We start from the raw sequence: 21813 nt of genomic DNA on the forward strand, positions 1-21813 counted from the left end.
AAACTACCTACTCATTCATCAATTCATTCATTTTACAAACATTATGGGGCATCTCTATACTCTGCAAGGCACTGAGGAATCAGAAATTAACAACACACATCCCCTGTCCTTAAGAGTTCTCCTTCCAGTAGAGGAATTAGTGAATAAAAATCACTACTATACTTTGATTAGTACCATGAGGAAAATACATAAAGGAGCACAGAAAATGGGCACAACTCAGCTTGATGTGAGGCATCAAGAAAGGTTTCCCAGAGGAGGGGCCCTTGAGTGGATTCACTGAGCAGACAAGTGGTAAAGGTCGTTTTAAGCAGAAGGAACAGTGTGTGCAAAGTCATGTAGATTTGAGAACATCGTATGCAGTAAACTTTATGCATAGACCCAGCACATAACACACTGGGGAAACTACATGGAACCGAGCTCCTCTGGAGGGGACAAGAACCGGAAAATGGTGGCAGATGTTCAACAACATGTAACATTGGTTTGTTGGACAACTATTGCAGGCAATGCCCATCCTAAATAACTCCAGCTTGCAACTATGAAAATGAGAATAGTACAAGAAATCTTAATTTTAGACCATGTCATCTGCTAAAGTGCATAATAGTACCTGGCCAAGCCCAGCAACCTAAATGTTTCTCCTCAAGCCAACAGGGTCAATAATATATTTATGACTTGTCAGGTTACAAAGAAAACCTGGCAATGGCTAGTCCTGCATAAATTCAAACCACCCAGAAAATGGATACTCTGAGGTGTGTGAACACTGAATATCAAACTATAATACATGCTACATGGGGGAAAGGGTTCCGTTAAATCTGTGTGCAGCCTCCCCAGCCCTAGGAAATAACAGGCTCTGCCATAAGGTCATTGTGTTTCTCACATAAATCATGAGGCCAAACATGATCATGATATTTATAGCTTGAAGCTTTCAACCTCACAGTTCAAATTTCCCAGTGGATTCTCAGACAACTGCTGTTATCTCTGAAGATGGTCAATCAGAAAACAAATGCTCATGGAGCCACTGCAAAATACAGACTGAAAAATGAAAAAATATATATATATATATACTTTTGATAACAAGGAGTGATTGCTCAGGGCCCTCAAACCAAGGAGTTTATGCTGTCAGAAATTTAAAAAAAGACAAACATGTTATAACTTGAAATATATCATTGCCATAGCGTAGTGAGAAGAATCACATATGGCAGAGGTTCAGAGCTTGGATTGCAGAATGGATTGAGTCTGGGAAGGTGAGTGCAGTGCCAAATCCTATCACTTTCGGGGCTCTTTCACAAGATCCAGAGGCACTCTGTGCCTCAGTTTCTCAATCTATTCAACAGGCTAAAGGTAATATCTACTGCATAGATTGTTACGAGAATTAAGGCAGATAATACATCTACAATAGCTAGAACGCTAGCTGGCACAAAAATATTAGGACTATTAAAAATACGAGGGATCTTTAAAAGGCTTCCCAAAGAGGGTAGTCTGCAAACAGTAACTCAGAGAATAGGGACTGTGGGATAGTTTATCCCTGTTCACCCTTGAGGAATTGTGAGCTGGTCTCTAAAGGGAGTAAACCCCTCAATAATCCATCTTTGATTTTAGCTCCCCTTGGATTTCTGGTGCTGAACTGCAACACTCAACTTTGCATTTATAACGTCATTTTCCCCCCTAGTTTTCTTCTTCTTTGGTCACTTTTGTCATTTTAACTTGAATCCAGAAATTTACACCTCTCCCTATGTTCCTATCACCTTATTGCCAGAAGGGAGTCTAGTCCTTTGGGGGAAATCAAGAAATTGGGCTCTTATCTTAGCTTTTTCTGTTTATCAGTTGTGTAAATTCTGGAAAGTCACTTCACCCTTTGACCTTCAGCTTCCTCACCTATAAAGCAAAAGGCTTAGATCATCTTCATGTTTCCTTCCAGTTCTAAAATGTAAAGATCTTACAGCTTATTTAAATTTTTTTTCCAAAGTCACTGACGAAAATTTCACCTTACTTGAGCACCTCATACAGACTTTGTATCAAACTGTTCTCTTAGAATATATTCAACTTTCTCATCCAATTCCTATCACTTTCCCTTTTCCACAAGAGTCCAAGTAATGTCACTGATGCCTTGTGGAAGTCATGGTCCTCCAGGGCTACAATTCTTCCCTAAATTGTTCAACTAATGCTGAGATGTTCTCTAGTGAACTTCATTCTTAGTGAATCGGTACTGTGACTTTCTAAGCACTTGCATGCTCTCTAATAAAATACTCCATTCTAGAAGAGTTACCGAAATACATCCTGCTTATTGATTTATTCACTCTTAATTTATATGTCCTGAACTTGCCCTTCTTCTTTCCTTTTCAATCCTCTGACAGTCCTCCCATTATTGATTTCTCAAAGATTACTGATGGTGATTCCATAGATTCATCTGCTATTTCCTCCAGAACTCAGAACTGGGAGCAAACTCAAATAACATGATTTTATGGGTTTTTGTTTGGACTTCTCTCCCACATGGATGTGAGATAACGTTTTCATGTAATTGTATTACCATCTCCAGGTTAGAACACATTCTTGCTGGAGAGACGGAAGAAGCCAGAGGGACTGGACAAGGTCTTTTCTTTCACCATCTAGAACCACCTTCGCCAGCCAATGATTCTCCCTTCTTACCAAGTCTTCTGCTGAAACATAATTTAAACACAAAACAGCAAAAACATTCACTTTGGTCCAGTTTCACATTCTGTGCTTTAGTCTTGCTACTTCTCACGGGTTCATTCCCATCTTCTCTGCTGTCCGTGGGGATGCCCAAGAACCCAGCACACCTCTAGCACCCATCCCTTGTCACTAGTACTGTTATCACTCAAATGCCGCCATGCAGGCTAGCAACCAGTGGGTTCTTTGGAGATCTTGTCTTTTCTGTTTTGTTGAAAAGATTTTATATGGTCAGAGTCATTTTCAGGTCTTTCTATTTCTCTTAACCTATGTACCTTTTTAGAGTCTCTGTCCATGAGAAGTGTACCTCTACTTTTAAACCATTTTTTGCTAAAGCATATATAATTTGATCCTGGTTTTCCTTCCTCCACTCCTGCTAACAATATAACTGGATAACTTTCTCCCAAAATTTCACATTACTTCCCCATCCTACAATGGTTCTTCTTTTACTTTTAAAATGATGTCCAGTGTAGGAGTTCCCCTTATTCCTTCATGCTTTCTCAGAGAAACCAGATGGCCTGTAAAGCAAGTCAGGAATGCCTCAGATGCCCAGTTTTGAGACAAACGAGACAGGAAACATCCAGCTGACAACTATCTGGATATCCCCCAACCCTAGTCTCAAGTTTTATGTTAGTAAGAAAGCTCCTACTAACAACAGCTAGACAATCCCTGGTGGATGCCGCAGCATCGCTTCTGTTCTTCTCCCCTGTTCTTCCTACCCGGATGTCTTTCTGTGCTTCACCCTTCAGATTCATAGTCACACACTATGAATAATTATAATAATTGTGATAATCGCAGTTTTATTCTAGCCCACCACCCTCCCCAAGTGCTATACAGCTCATTGTGGCCCTTCCCAGTGCAGGGAATTTTTTCCACATCCATTATTCTATGCCTAGTTCCTTCTATTGTACAACCTGCTTTGTCTGAAAAACTGTTGTCAGACATCCTGGAGAGGTAGACACGCAGCCACGGGATCCTATCAGTCAACAGACAAGAACTCTTTTCTTAAGCAGCTTCTCATTACTTGTACCCCTCTGGGAGAAGAAAGTTTTGGCAGCTTAGAATCCTTTCACTTGGCTCCTCACTGCCAGAAAATAATATCTCTGGCCATTTTTCAGGTCCTTTCATTCCCTGCCTCCCTGAGGGGTTAAGGTCTTGAGGAATGTAACTTGGAGATGAGAATAAACTGTAGCATCAAGAAGAGTCAGCTTTTCCAGTGCTACCCAGAAACACCGATGCCAAGCCAAGCCTATGCATGGACAGGGCTCTCTCTTATTGCCAGTCTGCCACCATGGTACACAAATCTGAAGGCAGCCAGATAATCAGTCTAGAAGTAATGACAGTACTTGCTTATTCCCACATCTATCAGGCTGAGTAAACAAGCGATACTCCCATGTTCAAATGAATCAGTGTAGGCCATTGTGTTCAGGGTCTCCTGGTCTTGATGAAAGAAGAAATAAATGGCATACGAGCTTTCAGCCACCCAGCCACCTCCGTTTCCCCCAATTCCTCCATATCCTAGGATATTAAAAAAAAAAAAAAGTTTTTACCAAGTGCAAGAAAGATTTGGGTCTTAAATTTGCTTTGTTTTGCATGGCAAGTGTCATATTTTCTAGCTGTTCCATTTGTAGTTAAGGGAGGGGTACCAAGATTTGAAAATATATAGAAAACATTTTTGATAGCTCTGGGCTATATCAAGTGTTGGTTTTAATAGCAGGCCAGATCTCCAAGAACATGCTGTGTGGCTGTGTATGAACTTGGCTGTTGGTTTCCTTTGCCAGATGAAATGATGATTAATCGGGACTCAGATGTCAGTTGTTTTATGTTACTCGTGCTCTTTGCTAACAGCTGCCTATTTCAAGCTGTGCTTCCTACATGTCAAATGTAAACCTGAAACCACAAGTTCCAGAAGAAAACTTTCAAAGTACTCATAGAGTATATCAGAATATTCAGTGTTGTTTCTGATAAAAGTACAATTAGTATATTATGTGACTTAGCTGAAGTCAGTATAGAGATGGGTTCGGAATACGTGAAGTGTTCTGGAAAAATAAACTTATTATTTATTTATTATTATAAAACAAACTTATTATTAGGTATACATACAATATTTGTAGATGTTTTAAGATATATATTTATGCATATACTCAATGCATAAAATGCTCCTTGATATGCTAGTGTCACTTTCCTTTTTTATTCTGCAATACATAAAAACAGTGAAATATTACCGGTAGGTGAACTGTAACAAATTTAAATTCTTTATTCAAGCTTTAAAATTTTGAAGTAGATGGTTTTTTTCTTGATAAGGTCTTTAATACTTCCTTATTTGCTTTTTAATCAAAAATGCCATAAGAATCGCATTTGTATGCTTTCTTTTCACACAGCCCAAACAGAAACAACATTTTAAAAGGAAAAAGAAAGCAAAGAAAATATTGGTCAAGCTTTTCAGAAGTTTAGAAAAGCATATCCCTAAAATTTGGAGTGGACCAAAAAGAATTGATTTTTTTTTCTTAACCTAGATAATAAATGTCTAATTTGGACTGTCCATGTGGCATAAGGTTCCCAAATTAAACTCTTTCAGAGATTGCCATTTTTAGCAAAAGAGGGGGAAGTGAGAATCAGACAACACCCAGGCTCTCTCTATACACCACAGCCAAGTTGTTTAAAAACCAGTTTGGCCAATTCCCTGTAGTTCACTGCCTCACTGAGCTATATCAAGACTCCAGAAACTTAAAACAACCACAGGTAAGACACCTGAACAGGACTGATGGTAGCCCGGAGACTAGCATAAAGTCTGGGAGACAGAGAGGACTGCCCTCTCGTTTTTCTACTAATGCCCTTTGCCAAAGCCTAAACCACCTGCTTGAAACCTGCTCTGTCATATCCAAAATACAGTACCCAGGGAAGGGTCTGGTGATGTCAGCGATCCAGAGGTGGAAAGGGAGCTGGGTAAACAGTCTGGTATTATTCATTTTTCATGTCCATTTACCTCCAGGTTTCTAAAACAAGTTCTTCTCCCTCCCTCCTCCCCACTAGGTGGCAAACCTGCTAAGGCTCTTCCAGATCCCTCAGATAAGCTATGCGTCCACCAGCGCCAAACTCAGCGACAAGTCGCGCTATGATTACTTTGCCAGGACGGTGCCCCCCGACTTTTACCAGGCCAAAGCCATGGCCGAGATCTTGCGTTTCTTCAACTGGACCTACGTGTCCACCGTGGCCTCGGAGGGCGACTACGGGGAGACGGGGATCGAGGCCTTCGAGCAGGAAGCCCGCCAGCGCAACATCTGCATCGCCACGGCGGAGAAGGTGGGTCGCTCCAACATCCGCAAGTCCTACGATAGCGTGATCCGCGAGCTGCTGCAGAAGCCCAACGCGCGCGTCGTCGTGCTCTTCATGCGCAGCGACGACTCACGCGAGCTCATCGCCGCCGCCAGCCGCGCCAACGCCTCGTTCACCTGGGTGGCCAGCGATGGCTGGGGCGCGCAGGAGAGCATCGTCAAGGGCAGCGAGCACGTGGCCTACGGCGCCATCACACTGGAGCTGGCCTCGCACCCCGTCCGCCAGTTCGACCGCTACTTCCAGAGCCTCAACCCCTACAACAACCACCGGAACCCCTGGTTCCGGGACTTCTGGGAGCAGAAGTTCCAGTGCAGCCTCCAGAACAAGCGGAACCACCGGCGCACGTGCGACAAGCACCTGGCCATCGACAGCAGCAACTACGAGCAAGAATCCAAGATCATGTTTGTGGTGAACGCCGTGTATGCCATGGCTCACGCCCTGCACAAAATGCAGCGCACCCTCTGTCCCAACACCACCAAGCTTTGCGATGCTATGAAGATCCTGGACGGGAAGAAGTTGTACAAGGACTATTTGCTGAAAATCAACTTCACAGGTAAGCGAGCAGCCTTTACTCATCTCCTGCGCGGTAAACAGGTTGAATCAAACAGGATTCAAATACCTCTGTCCCTGACCCAGAAATCTTCATTTCAGAGCCATAAAAAAGGGTTCAGACTGTTAAATATTCCGAGATGCAATATGATGGCCGTGGTGTTCTAACTTACTTTTGAGTGAATATCTTGGTTGATGCACTACATGAAATTGAAAGGCTCCCTAGGCTAGGCTGATCTGTGGTAGCTGTCTACATGTGGGCTACGCTACATTTGCTCTCTTTTTTGTTAGCTGTGGGGTATGACACGTGTGATATGGGCATTTAATCTTCTTTAGCAGAATTGGAAACTCTCTAAGGAACATGAACTTCCAAGCCTTCCTTTGGGGTGATTTGAGCAAAAGAATCTCATAACTTTCACAGTGGGTGAGAGAAAAAAGTCGCTGTTTTCCCAGAGCTTAATTAGGGGCAAAAAGGGAAAAATACTCAGACCATGGTGATTTCCAGGCATTTGGGTTGATTTCTTCTGTTATGCAGAAACATTTTCATGTCAGCATTAAGAGTCGTAGATTTTCTCAAAGGATGTTATGAAATGAAACTTTTTCTGGGAGCCTGAATATAAACAAATTGAAGGCTGATGGAAGTCATTACAATATAGTAGTGAAAAGGCAAAGGTGTGTTTGAAATGGCTTTTGTTTCCTCTTCATTTGATTCTAAATATGATAAAGTATTTCTAAAGATAGCATTGCATTTCAGTGCATTACTAGCATAAAAGGCACAAAATTTTTAAGTTTGCATTCTCTACAACGGTACATGTGATACCAGTGCATTAAGGTATTGGTTCTGAGGACTTTAGCTTTACCCAAATCATAAACAGTAAGTAATACTATAGGGCACAAAAAAAACTTGATGCCAGAAATATTACAATTATAAAATGCTTTCATTTGCCTAAGTTGCTAATAATCATCTCCCATGCCATTAGGGCATCATTCTAATCTACACAGTCTGTTTCAGTTGGTTTCTCCCCAAAGACAGGAAAGTTCATATCCTCGAATCATATTCTTATTAGAATAAGTGGCAGTTCTCACATCTCCTCTATAGATGATCATTTGGAAGTCAAAATGACCTGAAAAATCAGTGGTAGGACTTATGATCATTGGTTCCAATTCCAAAATTCTAATTCCCAAACCAGTCTTGAAAATAAGCACAAAAATTACCCGCCTGCATTTTGCACATCTTTTCCTCATTCTACCCAGAGGGAGCCAAAAGTAGTAGAAATCAGTTATGTCAGTATTTTCTCCTACTCATCTACTAGATATCCTTCCCATTGGAATGACTATTTATAAGTGGTAAAGATTAAACTCTTTCTGTGCCCTGTATTCCCACAGGTGCATTCCATACAGAAATAACAAATATATATTTTATGTATAATATCAAATCACCGTTTATCTCAAAATCCCAAATCGATTTCCACTGACATCTCCAGAAAATAAGAATGGACCATAGAAATCAGGAAAAAAGAATAGCTTTGCTTTAAATAAAATGAATTTCACAGGTATCTGTAAATAGCATCTACAATGCACTTAAAGATAAATAAGATAAGCACCGTCCCTACCCTCTTCTCACTACCCTTGGGGTTATTATTTATCTTTATTCACTACATGTATTCATTAACCTTATTATTCTAGTCCATTCCTCATTCTTCAGTATACAAATACACAAATCTATCCTCTCATCAGCAGCTACTATAAAGGGAGCTCTTAGATTTCAGTGAGCCCTTGCAAGGTGTTTTAGGTAACCAAAATATTTTCCTTCATTTCCCAGACTGAGTCTTAAATGGCAAAGAAAAGTGAAGAAATAAGGCCATTATTTGGTAAATAAAACAAAAGTATCTTCTTTTTGTCTGTCTCGTTCAATTACTGGCTTTGATTCTACAATTTGGTTCAGCTTTGTAAACTTGACCACAAAGTGCTGTTTTAGCCTTCTCAACTTGTTCGACATTACCAAGCCTTCTCCACCTCTGAAGAGAGCAGAAGGGTGAAAAACAGGCAGAAACTACAGACAAGACAGGGAACTTAGACCAGCCACCCGTGCCACAATGCTTAGTAACGTGGGAATTGGACCAGAAAGTGCCATACTATGGGAGGACACTGAGATGCTAAAGGAGCTAAATATGGACATCTTAAAAATAAGGCTAACCTGGTTACCTATTGAAAAGCAGATTTTGTTTTACATTTTTCTCTGAAATAGTATCTCTGTTTTTCTAACCTGAATAATGACCCAAGGGACTAAGCACAAAAGTAAACCGCAAACCATCTTTGCTCAAGTGGGTTGAAAAAGTCCTCTTCCGGCCATCTGCTCGTACCCAGTGCATTTCCTCCAAGATTTTTCTGACAAGGCATAGATGGTTGCAGCCAGCCTCCTAAGGGCTCTAGTCATTACAGGATGGAAGAGCTAAGTCTCCTGAGAATTTTAACTACATAAATTAAAACACTCTTTGGTTCCTCGGTATATTCCTACCAGCTAGTTCCAGCATCGGCCAACATAAGTATCCTTGGAGTTAACCCAGTTTGATATTCCTTTTACAAAAGAGATTTTGCGGAACTATAGTTTGTTCAAGATTCTTCAGAAGAGTGAGCTCTCCTGGCATAGGACCTAACCGATATCTACCTCTTGCTATGCACGCCACATTCCTCCTCCCTTCCATAAAGACTACTTGCAGTTCCCCAAGCACATCATACCTTTATGATGTCCTTGTATCCTGTGTACATGAGATGTACATGTAATGTGCATGTCTGTTTCCTCCACCTAGGACCTCTCACCCAATCTCCATCCACCCTATCTAGTACCTTCTCTTACTCGGTCTCCACTGCTACCACCCTGGTCCAAGCCACCAGCATCTCTGGGCTACATTTCTACAACAGCCTCCTAATTGATTCACTCTTGCCCCCCTCCATCCCAGCCTCCACAACCCATTCTCTCCACGGCAGCCAGGATGCTCTTTTAAAACTTAGAGCAAGTCACTCCTCTACTCACAACCTCTTAGGGAGTTCCCCCATTTCACCCAGCAGTAAAAGTCAAAAAATCTTTGCAATGCCCCATAGATGTCTTCCCCGATGCACCCCCTCCCTGTCCTTCTTGCTCTCCTGTCATTACTTTCACTCCCCCTATTTCTCTCTTTGCTCCAGCCACCCTCATTACCAAATTCAGGGCTTTTTCTGCTGGCAGTTCTCTCTGTCTCTAATGCCCTATCCCCACATATTCCTGGGGCCAGTCAATTCCCTTATTTCCTTCAAGCCTTTACTTCAGTGTTAGCTTTCCTGAGGTCTACCAGGCAATCCTCTGGAAGTTGTAATTCACTGCCCCCACCCCACAACAGGCATCCTCATTTCTCTCTAACCGCTCTACTTCTTTTATACACAGTGATTTTTTTCCCTTTTCTTTCATACCACCTCATTTATTTTCAAGTTTATTCTCCATTGTTTGATCTTCACACTTGAATATAAACACCATGAAGACAGAAATCGTTATCAGTTTTTTCACTGACATAGCTCAAGCATAATGGCCACTCAATAAATATTTGTTGGTTATGAATATCACTTGACACCCAAACTCATATTTCCTTCTCTGTCTCCATTACTACATTGTGAGCTTTTTCAAGGCAGAGAATATATGTTTCATCTCTGATCTCAAATACCCAACACGGTTTCTGGTACAGAGTGGGCATTACATAAATGTTTCCTGAAGGAATAAGCAATGAGGAAAATAATCAATAGATTTATAATATTCTTTTTATGAAAATTTTATGTACTGTGTTCACTAACAAATGAGTTTCAACAAAGAAAAGTATATGGCTTCTAGAATGCCTTGCTTTTACCTAAGCACTGTCCTTTAGTTATGTTCTATCATTGTATTTGAGATACATTTAAAACCTAACAGCATTAGCTCTGGATCTCTTATCCATCCCTGTTTTATAGATGAAGCCCCAAAACTCACAGCGATTTGTCCAAGGTCACCATCTCGTTAGTGGCAGGAGCAGACTGAAATCCAGTCACCGGGTCTGGGGCTGCTTTTGGGTGTCACCAAGGATCTTGGGACGTTGAGGTCTTTGATCCCAAATACCTAACATCATTTCTGACATACATTAGATTTTAATGGGATGTTGATTGAAGGAATGAAAGACGATCAGTCAGTAAGTTTGAAATATGTTTCTTTGTGGGCTCCTTCTTATGATTCCTTTAATGCTCCTGGGCCACTTTACCAATTTGTTGGAGCTGAGGTGTTTTATAAAACACCCACACTTTGGAAGCTGAGCCTTTGAATCAAAACCTTAGGATATTAAAAAAAATTTTTTTCAAAGCCTTTTTTGTTGTTAGTAAAATGATTTCCATCTGAAAGAGCCATGTCATCCAGAATTCTGAAACAAATATTTAAATGCGAATTATGTTTGTTGTCATTTGACTTTTCAAAATGACTTTGAGTGAAATTCCATGTGCTTATCATGTAAAAGGAAAGCTTAAACTACCAAGTGAGTTAGAAAGAGAAGAAATAGAGAGGGCCATTAAACATCCACAGAAATGCAATATCACTCTCAGCTGTGTGTTCACAGTAGAGTGCAATCTCTCTCACTTTTTATTCTGAGACCAATTCCAGAAAGTGGAGGAGAATAAAATCATAGAGTGACAAAAGGCCTTCCTCAAAGATGAACTTGCCCCTACTCCTCACTTGACAGGGGTGGAAATTCAGGATGTCAGCATTATTATCTTCACTTACTGAAGCACATAAAAGTGAACTCAACTGTCAGAGTGATGTGGTAACCGGAGTACACCAAATTCAAAAGAGAAAAGGAAGAGCTCCCACTTACTGAACATCCTGCCAGGGGTCCTCCAAGACACATCCACAATCGGGGAGGCATTCTCTTGGAAATCACACTCACAGCATTCCTCTGTGTGATTTGCAGGGGCGGGTGGGCTAGAATGTTTGAGAAGGGAGAAATTGAGAACTTGACACAATAGGAAATGTATCCAAGATCACATAATGAAATAGGTGACACCAAGATCCTGATGTAGTTATTCATTCCACAGATGTGATTAGACTTCATGCTGGGGCCTGGGGACACAACAGTGAACAGGAGCAATGCAGTCCCTGCTTTCTGGAGCCACTCAAGTACAGAAGCAGGATGCTGGGGGCCTGCGGTATTAGGGTCTTGCCCTAGTCTTTGTGTTCTGTTTTGATTTCGGTTTTTGTTTTGAGTTGGGAAATTATTATGTATCTTAAGTTAGGCCCAGAAGAAATCTCCAACTCACTGAACAAATCTCACTCCCAGGGTTTGACTTGCAAGTGAAGAGGACGACTCTTACGCTGGACTTGTGGTCCTGATAGGACTGTATAATAGGACACACAACGATGACAGTTTTTGTTGTTGTTGCTCATTTGGTTGGTTGCTTGTTTTTTCCTTTTTTCTTCTTTTGGGAGGTAGGGGCTAGGGAGGTGAGGCACACTCATCTCTTGGTCTCAGCAAGGAGACAGACTGCTGAGATCAGAGACCTGGAGCCTGGTGGGGATGGTGCAGCCTTGTTCTTATGTCTACAATTCTCCATACCTGGAAGAGAAGCAGAGGCAGAAACTGAGGAGTCCCGCCTCACTGTCCCACTCACCTCTGCATCTGACTCATCCACTAGGTCCAAGGATTACTCCTGGTTGAGACTGTAATCACAGAGCACAGGCCAGGAAGTGCAGATTTTCTGGAACACTGCACTCCAAGGAATATGTTTGAGCTGGCCCCAACCCAGCAAGGCTCTCCTCTTGAAAAGTACAGGGCCATCCAAGGCACAGCGAGGAAGCCAAAATGGTAATGGCCACATCTTTAGATGAATGGGCTTTGAAGTCCCTGAAAGAGCAAACTGCTCTTGATCTTGCTTCCTCCCCTGGAACATTTGTAGTTCCCACAAAAGCACAGAATCTTGTTCCAGCTCTGCTGATCAAAAGCATTTCCAAAATGTAAAGATAAATATCCTGTATTTCTTTCTTCCCTTTTCTCTCTGGTCAGCTTCCTGGAGTCACAGGAATAAGATTTAAACCCCCAAAGGACACCACTAATGTGGTTACTTATTTGTTTATGCACCATGCATCTCTGCTTTGGTGTCTTAGAAGCTTGAGAAATGATTCTCATTTTAAGATCACACAGTGGAGAACAGGAGTCTCTAGAAAACCTCATTTTCCACTTTGGCCTGAGCTTTCTGCTGGTGCTGCTGCTTATTATTCTCATCATATAGTTGTTATTATTTCATAATCCTTATGATTCATTTGAAGCGCCATCCTGTCTATGAAGCAGAAAACAGTAATTACGCCTCATGAAGTAGGAAAGAAACGAATTCTACCACTTTGCTAATCAGAAAAAAAGTACAATAAATACGCTATCCTCTAGATGTTTCCAGGCTTTTTGGACACTGTGGTATATTTATAGGAATATCACGTACAAAGGTGTCTGGAGATTGAGGAAAATATTCTGAGCATTTTCTAACACTATAGCTAACGTGTCGTTTAAAAATAAGTTTAGCCTATGTTCCTGACCTTTGGGACACCTGGTGTTATCCCACAATAACCTGGTCTTTCAAGGTTTCTAATCTCAGTTGAATTGGAAACACGTGTTTTTCTACTTCATCTACCTTTGTGCTACTACTTGTCTTCGACAGCATACTGGAGAGCCAAAATAGATAAAGGAAGTGCTTCCAGTGGATTCAGAAAAAAAAATTCTGTCCATGGTGGCAATCAAATACTGAAATAGAGGACTTTTCTCTGCAGATTTTAAAAGATTAAATTGTCATCTAATGAAGCAGGAGATTATGGGGGATGCCTCCCAGAGTTGTGTTTGGTAAGCCTTCCTAGGAACCTAGTGGAACTGTCCTAACACCTGAGCAGCGAGCACAGTTTCTGAAGAGTAAGGGTGTGAGGTCGCATCCTGAGGAGCAGGCACTGAGGAGGAAAGCTAAACACTCAGTGCCTGGTCACTATTCTCACCTCCCTCTTACTTTAAACGTTCAACAGGTGTCCACAGTATTGTTAGTCACTCTATGTGAGATCTCCAGGAAAGATTACATAGTTATCCTTCACATTTTGTTCTTCCAACCCCTAAGCATTATACCTGGGGTAGTATAAGCCCTCATTTGTATCTAGTTCATTCCAAAACTATGACGGTTAAAGGATACATCCCACTGTCTGGGATAATTTAGAATCTGATAAGGTGGCTGAGTCCCCAGAAGTTACAGTACTAAGTAACATTTCAGAATATTCAGAAACTTAATTCCATAAAAAAAATTATAAACAATTTCCCTAGCACAGAGTTGACCATATATTACATTTCCAAAATAATATCTCCAATACAAAATTATGTTCATACACACACTAAGCCGCTGAACCAAATATGATTAGATGTTCTATGACTGACCATCAATATATTATTCTTTAATTTTTAAAAAATTTTCCTCCAGCTTTATTGAGATGCAATCGACATATAACATTTTGTCAGTGTAAGGTGTACAACATGTTGATTTGATATTTATTTATTGAAGAATGATCACCACCACAGCATTAGCTAACACCTCCATCCCATCACATAATTACCATTACTTTTCTGTGGTGAGAACATTTAAAAACTACTCTCTTAGCAACTTTCAAGCATATAATACAATATTTATTAACTATAATTACCATGCTGTATATTAGGTCCCCAGAACTCACTCATCTTACGACTAGAAGTTTGTATTCTTTGATCAACATCTCCCCCAATCCCCTAGCCCCTGATAAACAACCATTCTAATCTGTTTCTATGAGTTCAGCTTTTTGAGAGTTCACATATAAGTGATATCATACAGTATTTGTCTTTCTCTGACTTACTTCATTTAGCATAATGTCTCCAAGGTCACTCATGTTGTCACAAATGGCAGGTTCTCCTTCTTTCTCATGGCTGAATAATATATACTACATCTTATTTATCCCTTCATCTGTTGATAATTTGGTTGTTTACCTATCTTGGCTATTGTAAATAATGCCGTAATGAACGTGGGTGTGTAGACATCTTCTCAATATCCTGTTTTCATTTCCCTTGGAAATACACCCAGAAGTGGGATGGCTGGATAATATGGTAGTATTTTTTTTTAATTATGTGAGAAACCTCCATATTGTTTGTCACAGTAGCTGTACCAGTTTACATTCCTAGCAAGAGCATACAATTACCTTTTCTCCATATCCTTGCTGACACTTGTTACCTCTTGTCTGTTTGAAGACAGTCATTCTAGCAGGTGTGTGGTTGTATCTCCTTGTGGTTTTGATTTGCTTCTCCCTCATGATTAGTGATGCTGAGCATCTTTTCATGTACCGATTGGCTATCTTAATATCTGCTTTGGAAAAATATTTATTCAGTTACTTTGCCCATTTTTAATTGGATTGTCTGTTTGTTGCCATTGAGTTGTGTGAGCTCTTAATATATTTTAGATATATTAACCCTTTATCACATAGATAGTTGGCAAATACTTTCTCCCATTCCATGGGTTGCCTTTTCATTTTGTTGATGGTTTTCTTTGCTGTGCAAAAACTTTTTCACTTGATGTAGTTTCGCTTGTTTATTTTTGCTTTTGGTTGCCTTTGCTTTTGGTGTCAAATTCAAAAAAATCATTACCATGACTGAGGCCAAGGACCTTACTCCCTATGTTTTGTTCTAGGAGTTTTATGGTATCAGGTCTTATATTCAAGTCTCTCATTTATTTCAATTTTATTTTTATGTATGGTGTAAAATGAGGGTCCAGGTTCATTCTTTTGCATGAGGCTGTCCAGTTTTCCCAGCTCCATTCATTGAAGAGACTATCCTTTCCCCATTGTATATTCTTGTTTCCTTTGCCATAAGTTAATTAACCATATATGCATGGGTTATTTCTGGTCTCTAATCTGTTCCAATGATCTATGTGTCTGATTTTGTGCCAGTGCCATACTGTTCTAATTACTGTAAGCTTTGTAATATAATTTGAAATTGAAGTGTGATACCTCCACCTTGGTTCCTCTTTCTCAACATTGCTTTGGCTACTTGGGAGTCTTGTGTGGTTCTGTAGAAATTTAATTCTTTTTTCTATTTCTGTGAAAAATGCCATTGGACTTTTAAAAGGGATTGCACTATATCTGTAGATCACTTCAGGTAGTATGTACATTTTAACAATATTAATTATTTTAATCCATGAGCACAGAATATCTTTCCATTTACTTGTGTCTTCTTTGGTTTCTTTCATGAACATCTTATAGTTTTTAGTGTATGGATTCTTTACCTCTTTGGTTAAATTTATTTCTTTGCATTTTATTCTTTTTGATGCTGTTGTAAATGAAACTGTTTTCTTAACTTCTCTTTGTAATAGATCACTGTTGGTGCATAGAAACACAGCTGATTTTGTATATTGATTTTGTATCCTGTAACTTTACTGAATTTTTTTATTAGTCTTAAGTTTTTTGGTGGAGCTTTTAGAATTTTCTATGTATATAATATGTCATCTGCATATTGAGACAGTTTTACATCTTCCTTTCTAATTTAGATCCTTTTTATTTCCTTTTCTTTCCTAATTACTCTGACTAGGACTTCTAGTACTATGTTGAATAAAAGTAGAAAGAGTAGCCATCATTCTCTTGTTCCTAATCTCAAAGGAAAACCTTTTAGCTTTTCACCATTGAGTATGATGTTAGCTATGGACTTGTTACATATGGCCTTTATTATGTTGAGGCATGTGCCTCTATACCCATTTTATTGAGAGTTTTTATTACGAAACGATGTTAAATTTTGTCAAATGCTTTTTTTCACATCTATTAAGATGATCCTATGATTTTTACCCTTTATTGTGTAAATGTGGTATATCACATTGATTGATTTGCAGATGTTGAAGCATCCTTGCATCCCTGGAATAAATCCCACTTGATTGTGATGTATGATCCTTTTAATGTACTGTTGAGTTTGGTTTGCTAATATCTTGTTGAAGATTTTTGCATCTGTGCTCATCAGGGATATTGGTCTGCAATTTTCTTTTCTTGTGTGTCCTTGCCTGATTTTGATATCAAGGTAATTCTGGCTTCGTGAAATGAGTTTGGAAGTGTTCCCTCTTCTATTTTGGAAGAATTTAAGAATAATGGTATTAACTCTTTTTAATGTTTGGTAGAATTCACCAGTGAAGCTGTCTGGTCATGGACTTTTATTTGTTGGGAGGTTTCTGATTACTGACTCAATCTCCTTACTAATAATGGGTCTGTTCAGATTTTCTATTTCTTCGTGATTCCGTCTGGGTTAAGTTGTATGTTTCTAGGAATTTATCTAATTCTTCTAGGTTGTTCAGTTTGTTGGCATGTGACTGTTTGCAGTAGTCTCTTATGGTCCTCTGTGTTTGTGTGGTATCAGTTTTTTCCTCTTTTATTTCTGATTTTATTTATTTATTGTATGTAGTTAGTCCCCTTCCAGGGAGTGAGTGGGTGAAGGATGTTTTCTGTCTGCTCCCTCTGCCCCAAACCCTGGAGTAATAGCTGCAGTGAGTGCTGTCCATTAATAACTGCTTCTCTGTTTGCTGTAGTCCTGTGGATTTGGTTGATACAGGCCCTGTTGTCTTTCAGAGGTAGGTGTTTGGGGGGCCCTTCCCTCAGGTGGGAGTCTTAAAAGTTGGGATGCTACATGTTAGGTCGAAACTCTTTACTCCTCTGGGAGAAGCTGGGAGTTGGGTGTTCCCTCCTGACTGTGTGGTGCTGTGCTAGGGGTGGGTTTATGGCAAGAGTGTGTCTCAGCCTTTCCTATCCATTTCAATGTGGATATTTTTTTGTTTGCCCCATGTACAGACGTCGCTCAGCTGAAATGGATTTCTTTAGAGGGAAATGCTCCATGTGTAGCTGTAAATTTAGTGTGTCCATGGGAGGAAGGGAGTTCAGGAGCTTGCTGTGTCACTCTCTTTAAAGACTGCCCTCTGGTTTCATTCTTACAACTAAGAATCCTGATGAGTATAGTGTAATTCCTTTATGAATGTTTATCTCCTACTGGCCATTAATATTAACTGATTACTTGTCCATTCATTCATTCCTCCTAGCAGATATGCAGCAAATTAACAAAAGTTTCTAAAATATCATAGAAAAAATTAAGGCAATTGAATGTGACTTTAAGTAGTCAACCAATTCAGAAAAGATCATTATTTCTGTTTTAGTTGTAGAATGAATTTATCATGTGTAGAACCCAAGTCAAGAAGATTAGTTTTCTTTGAAAAAAATTAAAAATACCATTGATACTTCCATAAATTAGCACTTCTTAAGAATTTTTTACCACAAAGTTTTGTTGGTAGGCTATCTGGTCACCAACAATCACATGGTAGCACTGTACCAGCTTCTTGGGGTACTTAAAAAATTTTTCTCTGTCTTTAAAAGGCTCCTGGTCTAATAAAACCTGAAACCTTGATTATCTCAATTTTTTAAAGATTTTATTTATTTATTTGACAGAGAGAGACACAGCGAGAGAGAGGGAACACAAGCAGGGGGAGTGGGAGAGGGAGAAGCCAGCTTCCCACTGAGCAGGGAGCCCGATGCGGGGCTCGATCCCAAGACCCTGGGATCATGACCTGAGCCGAAGGCAGACGCTTAACGACTCAGCCAGCCAGGTGCCCCTGATTATCTCAATTTTAATAAAAGTAGAAAACAAAGAAAATTTAACATTTCTTAATAATCAAAAGCAAATCTTTGGATAATGCAGTTATTTATATCCCCTTCATTTTTATTCATCAAGAACTCTGTCAGTTCCAGAAATATTTTAAACAGAAAAAATATAAATAAAATGTTTCTAAAAGAAAAGCCAGAGTGCCAATTTCCAGAGATGGGTTCTTTCACCGCTTTTGCCTACCTAAATTCTCCCTACGAATTTATCCTGCGATGACTCCCCCTCCACCTAATTCCTCCCTTTTCAGTATGGAAATTTATTAAGTTCTTTTTCTGTCTTTTGCCTGGCAAGGGTCTTTTGCTGCTGAATTAATGCACTAGCTAAACAATGCAAAAAAAGGAAAAGGAAGGTATACTTTGTTTTAGTTTTCTTCAGAACATTATATCACAGTTTCCTTTAAAATATTGTGGCAGACACCTTGAGAAGTAAGATCAATTAACTGGCAACAGAAATAAGAAAACAAGAGCTTTCCATTCCACTTTGCTGACATCTACAGTTTAAATTTAGCCATCTAGGGACGCCTGGGTGGCTCAGTCGTTAAGCGTCTGCCTTCGGCTCAGGTCGTGATCCCAGGGTCCTGGGATCGAGCCCCACATCGGGCACCCGGCTCGGCGGGAAGCCTGCTTCTCCCTCTCCCACTCCCCCTGCTTGTGTTCCCTCTCTCACTGTGTCTCTCTCTGTCAAATAAATAAATAAAAATCTTTAAATAAATAAATAAATATTAAAAAAATAAATTTAGCCATCTAAACTACTAGACCAGGGATTGAATTAATTGATACAATTCCCTGAGTGTGCAGGCTCCTCCCTTTTTACCATATCTCAAGCCACAATGTGGCAGGGAGTTTACTTTCTTGTCCCTCAGGTGTGATGGGCTATCGCAAGAGCTCACACAGTCAAGAAGCTAAAATGAAGACACTGCCCCAAAATCAGAACTCTAGAATCTTAGTAACAATTGTGAAGATGTAGATCAACTAGCCTTTATCATTTTAAAAACACTTTTAAATGCACTATGACTAGAACCTTACCACAACCCTCTGTACTCAATTGAGTAGATATTATTGTTTATTATTTCACTGATGAGAAAATGGACGATAGGACAGTTAGTTGGTCACTTGCCCAAGGTCAAAAGAAAAGAACCCCTCCTGAATTAGAATTCATGTCCTTTGATCATTATCCAGTGATATGACCCTTCAACTTCCACTGTAACAGGCAGGTAATGATACCTGTCTCATAAAGCGGAAAATGTTACTGGAGGCAAAACCGGTCTCATTATATTTGCTGTTGGAGCCTTGACAGAATACTGACACCAAGCAGAGCAAGAGACACTGAGTCAGGAAAACTCACCTTCATTCTAGATTTGCCACTGCATGGCTCTGTTGCTTGGGGGCAAATCACGTAGCCCCTCCAAGACTCATCTATTAATATTTTAGAAACATGACAGATCTGTTGCCTGCCGAATAGAACTAGCAGACACGGTATTTTTGCCCTTATCTTTCATATGACTGAAGTGTTCTTTCTTCTGGGAAGATTAATATTTCTGGGTATAGTTAAAGAGGATGGTAATCCACATTCCACTCACGCTGGGAAGACTTCCTAAAAGAAATAGGATTAGAAGTGGACTTTGAAGAACCAGGTAAATTTCCTGTAGTCATTCAGTATTTATTGCTGACCTTATCTACATCAGTCCCAGCCCCAGACCCTAGGAGTTAAGCAGTGAAACTTAACAAAGTCCCTTACCCTCTCAGAGCTTCTGTTCCATAAATATGCTAGTAAATCCATAGCATGTCACAGGGAACTATAAAACAAGGCAAGTAAACTGGGGAGTCCCGTGTAGGTGTGTTGGAGGAATAGGGGGCAGGTAGGGTGTTACCGTCTTATATAAGGTGGTTAGGAAAACTTCACTGACGATTTGATGTATGACCAGAGACCTAAAGGAAGTAAGAGTACAGGCCATGGGGAAATATGAGAAAGAACATCCCCAGGAAGGAAATAAGAAGGCCTGAGGCGAGAGCCTACTTGATGTGTTTGAGGGGAAGCAAAAAGGGTGGCCAGAGGGACTTAGCGTCTTTGAGGTGGAGGAAGTGAGGTTAGGGAGGTGGTAGAGTCCAGAACCTGGAGGACCTTGTAAGGACTTCGGCTTTTACCCGGATTAGGTTAGAAGCCATAGGAAGCCCCACAAAAGAAATGACAGGAGCAATAGCAAAGATTTAGAATAGGGCACATTTTAAAATTATGATTACACCCTGAAAAAGCTAATCAGGAAAGCCTGTCAATGTTGACATCCTAATACATATCTTCTATAAATACTGAGGAATCTAAGACATTTTAATTTCTGAAGAGTAAGCCTTTTGTTAAAATTTCCAAGGTATTCAACTAGAACCCAAATCAGTTCTGTCTATTGTACGTTAGCAGCTAGGCACTGATGAATTTACTTTTCATATCCAGTTGTAATTTTTATATTCCACCTCAAGACTGGACAAAAGAACTCACCAAAATCACCATGTGATTCTGTAGAAATTTGTACACTCTCCATCCGGGCTTCCTACCATACCATTGTTGATCCTACATACACAAAGAAAAAGAAAAAATCACTGAGTGATGTTTGCTTTGCCCCGAATGTCGGGGTGATAATAGGATATTCTTCTCTCTGTACACCTGTCTTCCCCACAGCACAGAACCCCTAATCTAATTGTGCAATGTCAAGCAATCCACAAGTTGTTTGGGCCTCTTGCATTTCCTGTGCATATTAGTGATGCAAAGTGGCCTACTTCTATCCCCATAATATTTATTATTAATGATAGGACCATCGTGTATGGGCTTCATTGATCAAAGTATTAGGTCATTTCTGCAACAATTATTGAAGCATCTTTCTTATGTTAGAGACTGGAAAGAAGACAAAGAAAAAGATATGCTCACTACCCTCACTGCTCATCTTCTGGGAGAGACAAGCAAATATCTTGAAAGAATAACATGAGGCAGGATGCCCAAAGAGCTGTAACAGAAGTATTAAGGCAATAAAATCACTTGTTTGGCACTTCACATTTAAAAATATACACGTACATACAGCATCTCATTTGATTTTTAGATCATTTGCAAACAAACTGTGCTTATTAATCATTGTTGAAAGTAATGCAGTTTCCACCTAGGGAGTGAGAGGAGGGAAGGAGTAGCCCAAGAAAGGCCTCTTGAGAGGACCTTAAAAAATAAATCATTTTAAAATCAGGTGAATATTTGTGTAAGTTAATATGCAAGGCATGTTAAAGATCCCAAAACTAGAGCCAGTGCTTTCTCATCAGACGGTGGGAGCTCCTGTTCTTTGGTTTGTGATGACCTTGGATTTTCTATTTTAGGGACAATTGCATAGATTCTGGCCTGTAGTGGTTTTACTCAGTCTCATCTCTTGTCAAAAGCTCAAGAGGCTAGAAACTTCTGCTCAATAGTGCTTAAGAAAGAAAGCATTGAGACCCATTATGTGATTGTGGTCATCATTAACTGTTTGATAACCCGGCAAACACAAATTTTGTTCTCG

The 21813-nt window shown here is 40.0% G+C and overlaps 1 protein-coding gene across 1 annotated transcript in view; it reads left to right on the forward strand.

Moving 5' to 3' along the window:
- The window catches only part of GRM3 (glutamate metabotropic receptor 3), a 90662-nt gene that overhangs the window by 13801 nt on the left and 55048 nt on the right, over positions 1-21813 (forward strand). Inside the window, exon 2 of the mRNA XM_028119842.2 lies at positions 5719-6574. Within this exon, the coding sequence (XP_027975643.1) occupies positions 5719-6574 (856 nt within the window). The remainder of the gene's footprint in view (positions 1-5718; positions 6575-21813) is intronic.

Source organism: Eumetopias jubatus, unplaced genomic scaffold (genome assembly GCF_037043125.1).
Source record: "Eumetopias jubatus isolate StellerSeaLion01/CBP00866 unplaced genomic scaffold, mEumJub1_p1.0 scaffold_14, whole genome shotgun sequence".
Lineage (NCBI taxonomy): Eukaryota > Metazoa > Chordata > Mammalia > Carnivora > Otariidae > Eumetopias > Eumetopias jubatus.